The sequence below is a fragment of the Stomoxys calcitrans genome, chromosome 2 (genome assembly GCF_963082655.1).
Source record: "Stomoxys calcitrans chromosome 2, idStoCalc2.1, whole genome shotgun sequence".
Classification (NCBI taxonomy): domain Eukaryota; kingdom Metazoa; phylum Arthropoda; class Insecta; order Diptera; family Muscidae; genus Stomoxys; species Stomoxys calcitrans.
Window position 1 is genome coordinate 117,587,231 of NC_081553.1, and position 7,776 is coordinate 117,595,006.

The 7,776-nt window shown below is 40.5% G+C and overlaps 1 protein-coding gene across 1 annotated transcript; it reads right to left on the reverse strand.

The window, feature by feature from the left end:
• Positions 1-6,471: 6,471 nt before the first annotated feature.
• On the reverse strand, positions 6,472-7,776 carry LOC106084044 (dynein light chain Tctex-type). Its single transcript, XM_013247469.2, has 2 exons — positions 6,988-7,776; positions 6,472-6,913 (listed from the first exon to the last, which is right to left on the reverse strand). Exon 1 carries the CDS (start codon positions 7,551-7,553, stop codon positions 7,218-7,220), a length of 336 nt encoding a protein of 111 aa, XP_013102923.1. The 5' UTR covers positions 7,554-7,776; the 3' UTR covers positions 6,472-6,913; positions 6,988-7,217.

Consider the following 7,776-nt stretch of genomic DNA (forward strand, 5'->3'; position numbering starts at 1 on the left):
TTTGAATACCTTTCATTTGAGTCCCCGAATACCTTTCATTTGAGTCCCATCTTGTCATGATAGTCAAATAAACCTATTTTAAGGGGTTTTGGGGTGGGCGGTCGCCCAGGTATTTCAACCCAACTTTTGTTATGAATTCGTACTCTACTCTTGAATACCTTTCATTTGAAACCCATATTGTCCCGATCGATCCACTTTTATTCACTTATTTTATTCAAGGTAATCGGTTCTACCGTGTTTGAGTCTATACGGAAAAAACAAACAAACCGACAAACAAACAAACAAATATAAATTGAATTTTATATATAAAGAAAGAAGATAAGACGCTCGTTGCTTTTATCCTGGAAGCGGAAATCAATTTATAGTATTTACCATACCTGATCCAGGCACGGGATAACTGTGAGCATCACACAGGCTGGAACTTTGAGAAACTTAGTTGGGAGCTACCGGGCGCCTCCACAGGTTGCGAATAGTGGAATGCTCCATACGGAGTAGCTGCAACTACAGTTGCGGACAATCAGCGGCATCGAGTGGAGAGTATCACTGAGAGGCCGGGTGGCACCGGCTATTGCTTAAATACTGTGCGCCTATGATGCTCGATATGACAAGGCGAGATATTGGCCCCTTTTTGCTGCTGTCTCACTGTATAACACACTGCTACCACTACAACTATATTCGGCTGGTATGATGAAGTCACAATGGCTAGAGTATCATAGTGAAAATGCTGTAGGAAGAGGTTGTATGTGGATCGGTAAACTATTGTCGGATAGCGTCTTAAAACATCCCCATACTGCTCCTGACATGTCTCTAAATTGGTTGAAAATTGGGGTGAGCTCTAGAGAGAAGCTTACGATGATCTTTAACTTGTTCGACATTTGGAGTCAGCTCGTGATGGTTCTTAAGGCTTGTGGTTAATATTTAGTCTTTGTCCATACCCCAAGTGCTGTGTGCCAAATATTTGAGGATTTTTCTCTATGTCTGCCTATTATTTTGCAGTAGCATGGACCGACGACGATGAGGGATTTAAGATAGGTTTAGAATATACGGGGAGCGGGGAGAGAACAACTCCTAGGCAACTACCCCAATGACCATCATGTTCCTGCGGCGATCGGTAGTATAGGCCGGAACGAGCTTGCTCGCCTATAAGATATTGACGACAACCGCCACCTCCACATGCAAATGGCTAAATGGCTACAACAACATGTTCCCGCAGCAATCGGTCCTTAGGACAGAAACGGGCTTGCCCTGCTATAGGAGCTTGAGGAGGACCGATACCTCCTCAGATCTAGATAAGAAATGTTTATCCATAATCCTTAAATTTCTTTCATTATAATACCATTAAAATTCTTCCAAGTCCATAAATGGTTCATTTTTGGCAGTGGAATTGTTTCGGGACAATTAATAGCAAATTTGCAGAATTAATGTGTTCGTTTTCACAGAAAAGTTTAAAAAGTTTTTCTTTTGCGTTTCAAATGTACTCATGGCAGAGCGAAATAACAACATATCAGTATTTAGCATGACTAGATTGTTTACTAATTAGTTCCTAAAACAAAGATTATTCAGCTATGACACGCATATCCAAAACCTATGTAGAAATACTTATAAGTGTTAATTCAAATTTATGTATTGCGCATTTAACCTTAATAATAGATACAAATATGCATATACATATGTATCTTATTAACTTTTGCGTATATCTCATAATACAGTGGTACCTGAATATCAAACGAAATGTGTTTTTACCTGGAAACTTTGTTCACTATATATAAGACAATTGACCCATAGTTAGCACTATGACGTGAAACTGGAGTCTATTCAGGAATTCCGACAAGAACTTCGACCTCACTGTCCTGAAACCCAAGGCCTTAAGGCATGTAAATCCCTTCCCAAAATTTCCTTTACGGCTATCGTTATGGCACAGAGCTCTGCCGAAAAAACATACACTAGTCCGGCAGTGCCACCGAAGCACCGATATTTTGTGAGTCGGCGTATGGCCCCAATCCAGTCCCTGTCTCCATCATAGAGCTATCTATAAAGACCGAGGTATCATTCTTTTCAAACACAGGATTTGCGGGAAGCGAATCCCGAGAACACCCAACCCCTGACGCGTTCCCATTATCACTAACCTTATGACTACATTATCTCCGAAGTCCGCATTGATAGGCCTGTCACATAGCATACAGTCACACAAGGAGAAACTAAGTTCGACTCCGTGCGGTTCAGAACGGAAACTGTCGAGCCATCTCCACGTTATTAAATGCCCTCTTATTATTCAGGAAAGCCGCCATCGGTACTCCTTCAGTAGGAGAGATGTCTCGACTTGTCGCACCACTTCGTAGAGAGCCGTTTCCCCCGACCTACTTTTGAGGTATGCGTGAAGTTTAAGTTTTCCGACGTCAGACCCTCCCTCACCGTCAATTCTTTTTTGTTAACAAAATTATTTCGTTTTTAATGTCAGGTTCTACGTTTCATAATAAGCCTAATTGCCTCTTTACATTTACGATACATGTATTCTATTGGGTTGCCCAAAAAGTAATTGCGGATTTTTTAAAAGAAAGTTAATGCATTGTTAATAAAACTTAGAATGAACTTTAATCAAATATACTTTTTTTACACTTTTTTTCTAAAGCAAGCTAAAAGTAACAGCTGATAACTGACAGAAGAAAGAATGCAATTACAGAGTCACAAGCTGTGAAAAAAATTGTCAACGCTGACTATATGAAAAATCCGCAATTACTTTTTGCGCAACCCAATACATTTACGAGAGCATAACCAGTACTAATTACGAACAAAGATATTTTCTTAATTTCAGATGGTCTCCCTGAACGAAATTCAATTGGCAACTGTTTACTGCGTATTCTCGTGAGTGCTATTCAAAGCTGCCTGAGGCTCTTTTTGTAGCTCTAACCCTCATACTCTAGATCGTTAACGGCAATAACTGTTGCACGTTCGCTTTAAGTAAACAAAAAAATTCATTCCTTCCTAAATCATTCTGACCCGGATGCCGTTTACAGATCTAGCTCCAGAAGTCTGCCCGCTTCAATTGGAGCGGTCCATTGGTGTCAAGAGGTTTTATATTGCACGCAGGAAAGATTTAGAGATGGTATCGTTTAATCTTCAGCTGTATGGGTTTAGTTTGCTATACCGCCCAGATCTTAATTGGACCAGAGTAACTCTGGATATTTCAGGCATATCTTTCTTCTGTAATGGGTGGTGAACGTTCACCCAAGACTATATTCGTCTCAATTGTGATTGACCATGGAGTGCTCCATCGGCTAGGGCTGCTGCCTCACTGTACAACACACTGTTACAACAAAAACTATATTCTTCTGGTATGATGAAGTCACAATGGCTAAAGTAACCCAGTGAAAATTCTGTAGGAGGAGGTTATAAGTGGATCGGTAAACTGTTGTCGGATAGCGTCTTAAAACATCCCCATACTCCTCCTGAAATGTCTCGAAATTGGTTGAAAATTGGGGAGTTCTATAGATCAGCTTACAATGATCTTTAACTTGTTCGACATCTGGAGTCAGCTCGTGATGGTTCTCAAGGCTTGTGGTTAATATTTAGTCTTTGTCCATACCCCAAGTGCTGTGTGCCAAATATTTGAGGATTTTTTTCTATTTCTGTCTTATCGCCCACTGCAGTAGCATGGGCCGACGACGATGAGGGATTTAAGATAGGCTTAGGTCAAACAGAAGCGGGGAGAGAACAACTCCTAGGCAACCTGTTTAACTCTAAGAGGTATCGACTTTGTGTTTCTAAAGTATACATATGACTGACGGCCGCACATGTACTTTATTATCCAACTCTTTGATGATATCATTAAAGAGTGTGGTGTGAATAACCGTACCAAATGCCTTTGAGATAGCAGGATGTATTTGGTAGTTGTTGCTGCAGCAGTGTGTTGTGTTCTTTCGTCTGATTGATTCTGTTGAGTATCCACGACTAAGATGGGGTGCGTCCAGAGTTATCTGGATCTGTCTGGGCAGTTAAACAGGTGACGGATGTCGTGTTGTCCCCGGTCATACATTCTGCACGTTGGCATCAATCCATGCTCTGTAACTTTGACTGATCCGAAGAAGTGCGTCAGGTTGTTCATTTAATTTATTTCAACACATGTAACACGAAGCCATCAGGCCCATTAAAGATAATTGCACTATGCATACATAGTACAACCCTGGCTGCATTTGGGTTTACTTCCAATTTTCTAACATCAAGAATTATTGGTTTGGAGATTATAAAAGAGCAACTGCAAAAAAGTGGTTGCCGGAAAATCCAATTTTTAGCAACTGGCATTGGCAACTTCAGTTGAAAGTTGCCATCCGTAATGCAAATTTATCAACTTACAACGCAATTGAACTACGGTTGCCACCCATAATCGACCCATAAAAACTACTCTATAGAATTCAATTTATAGTGCTTCCCGTGAGTGACAGGGCTAGGAGGAGAGCCATTCGTTGTATCTGTGGTCTCCGAGCCGAATGATAGCCGTCACAATTTACCATTTGGTGTTCAATGCCAAGGCAGCCGGATGTACGTACCGGATTGACCCGTTGAAGTCCTACATCGTCAAGGGCTGCCACCTCAGTGTACAACACACTGCTACAACAACAACCATTTGGTGTTTGGTTGTTGTAAAAGTTTGTTTGCTCTATCCTTCGTCTGCTTAATTCTGTTGAGTGTCAAGATCCATAAACTCTGCGACTAAGATGGGATGCGTCCACAGGGATCTGGGTCTAAGTCGAGTGGGTCCGGCTCGGCAGTTAAACAGGTGACGTGTATCGTGTGTGGCCCCTGGTCACCATCGGGATATACATTTTGCACGTAGGCATCAATCCTTGCTCTGTAGGAGTTGAGGCGGCTGTATCTGCCGGAACGTAATTGAGCCAGAACTACTCTGGTTTGCCGGTGGAGGTCAATTTCCTTAGGTGCAATGGGAGGCGGTCGTTCTCCAAGGACTACATGTCTGCATGAACGTTGTCTAGACCCGCTTGATATAGAGGTTCTCTCTTGCAGTGCTGAACCTCACGCTCTAGATTATGTAGATCTACCTTTAGGCTTCTGGGCGAGGAATACCTATCCACAAGATGATGATTTAGATGGTTTCTGCGATAACAGCCCAAAAGGTATTGTTTAGACAGCATGTAGTTATGTCTTCGCACTGGTAGGGTCTCCTGATGGAGGTGGTCCACATGAGAGCTGAGGAGACAGCCCGTCGCAGTTCGGAGGGCGACATTCTGACAGATCTGAATATTATTCCACTGCGTGTCACAAAGTTGACGAGACCACACTGGCGCCGCATAACTTACCACAGACCGGCCAATTGCTTTGTACGTGGTCAACAAGGTTTCTTTGTCTGCACTCCAAGTGCTGCCGGCAAGTGACTTGTTACTACTTTTGTTGTTTGGTGATAGTGGTAAGTGCCGTTGTCGTGTTGTGCTTCTTTCTGAATCCATGCTGGTGGTCTACCAGCCGTGGCTCTCCCTCGGCTGGGAGATTCCTTGCCTTGCTCGTCAAATTGTCTACCAAAAAGGGAGCAAAACATTCCTCGTTTGGTATCTGGTTAATCTTTGAACTTGACATGTATTTTGCGGCGGTTTCATGTAGGCGGTTTCATGTATGACCAAAGTTCGTTCCGGTCCAAAGGACCGATCGCCGTGGGAACAGTGTGGCCATTGGTTATTCAAAGGCGCCAATAACCCTCCTTGTCATATCGGGCGTCATAGACACTCAGTATTTGTGCAAGAACCGGTGCCGCCAAGACAGAAGAGAAAGAATGAATATTTAATACTTGCATATGGGGATTGCCATACCTGGCCATCGTCGGCGCTGGGTCTTTCCAGTACATAGATATCATAGGACCAATATAGCAATTATACATATACGCAGTTACTGAGAAATTAAAGCTTCTAATTCAAAAAATTCCACCCTCACAATTATAAGTCGCACATTTTTACCATTAGACTGCAGGGAAGAATACACTGTACGCTCACTCATTACTTATGCACAAGACAACACAACACAACTGTGTAGGGGTTTTCATTGATAATTTATTAAATTATTTTTTCTTTCATAATTAGATTCGTTAGGAATAAGAGCAATAAGAATTTAATAAACAGAAATGCATTACGAATCGATATATCGACGAAACGAAAAAAAAGTTAACTAAAAAACAAAAGGGTAACATAGGACACGCCGACAAATTTTGTTAAATCTTGAAGTAGGAAACATAAACATCTGCCCCTGCTCCATCTCCTGCGTGAATTTAAAAAGAAAAGCTTCAACATTTGTTTTTTTGTTTTTCTTGTTTTAGTTACAAAAATACATTTTTACAAAAATACATTTTTTTTCTCTAATCACATCCTTTTACATTTGTATTTTAATTTGTTATAATGTATTTATATATAGATATTTATAAACTACAAATATTAGATATAATTTTAGTTTAATAATCCTTTTATGTACTTGTGTGTGTGTGTGTGAGTAGTTTTTTGTTGAGTGTTTTTAGCAAAAAGAGAACAAAAAGCGCCACTACTTGGTAATTTGCCGTTTGGTGTTGTTTTTTTCGTTTTGTTGCTGTAACAGCAGCAGAATACAACGAAGGTGTTGTTGCATTACAATTACAATTTCTTTATCGATTGAATGATAAAACAAAAACAAAAACCAATAAAACATTGCCAGAAATTTTGCATAGAAGTGTGGGTTGTTTTTTGTTTTTCTTTTAGGATAGCTTAAAAAACATCTTGCTGCTAAGGTGGTATTTATAATAACTTTAAATTCGCCAAACAATTGGTTTATGCTCGATTAGGTTTCTAAGAAGATTGATAATTTTTCTATATTTGTTTTTGTTTTACTTGCTTGTTTTTAGAAACAAATTTGGAATTTTACAAAGAGTCTCTCCATCCCTCCCCTTAAAGTAAAAAAAAAGGAAACAAAAAAGGACATAAATCAAAGGACAAACAGCAGCTGCCAGATATTTAATACCATTGTTGTTGTCGTGTTGTTGTTTATGATTCGATTTTCCTTTGCAACTATGGCCACCACTGTATTTTTTCCCCAACTTAAAAAAAAATGGGTTGGAAAAGAACTTACGAATACTATATAAATGTTGTAGCATGTTGAAGATGAAAAACTATCGTCAGCTATCGATTGGTTGGTTGTTTGGTTTTGGTGGCATCCATTTGCCAGCCACCTCATGCTGCTGCTGCCGGTCTTTAAACAGCCAAACCAAAAACTGAAACTATACAGTACATGGTCTTGTTTTCCCAACGCACTGTACAGCTGCCATCGGTGTCGTTGTTCCAGTAACACGAACTGGCCGTGTGCAGGCCGGCACCATTTTTCTGCATTATCATTGAGGTGACTATGTATTTGTATGGTTTCTGCTCCTTGGTCAGCATGCTTAGACAGTTCTCCACCACCTGACCCGTCCAGTTGTTGACCTTGTCATGCTGGTAGGCGTTTCCCCCGATCGTACTCTCTATAGCTTCCTTGATGATTTTGCTTACATCATCTACAATGAATTGGTTTTCTTCGCGTGATTCATCCATTTGTGGTATGTTTGCTCTTTCAACTGCAGTTTCACTTCTTTGATTTGTTGTTTAAAAATTCTTCGACAGCTGCAACACAACAAATACACAGCACAACCCCCTCTTGGTTACACTTCTTTGTGTTTGTTTCGCAAAATTTGTTTAACAAAAAAAAAATCGAAGCTTCCGGAATAGATGTTTGTTTGTTGGAATGCAGTGCTCGTCGAACTAAATAAATCCTTCA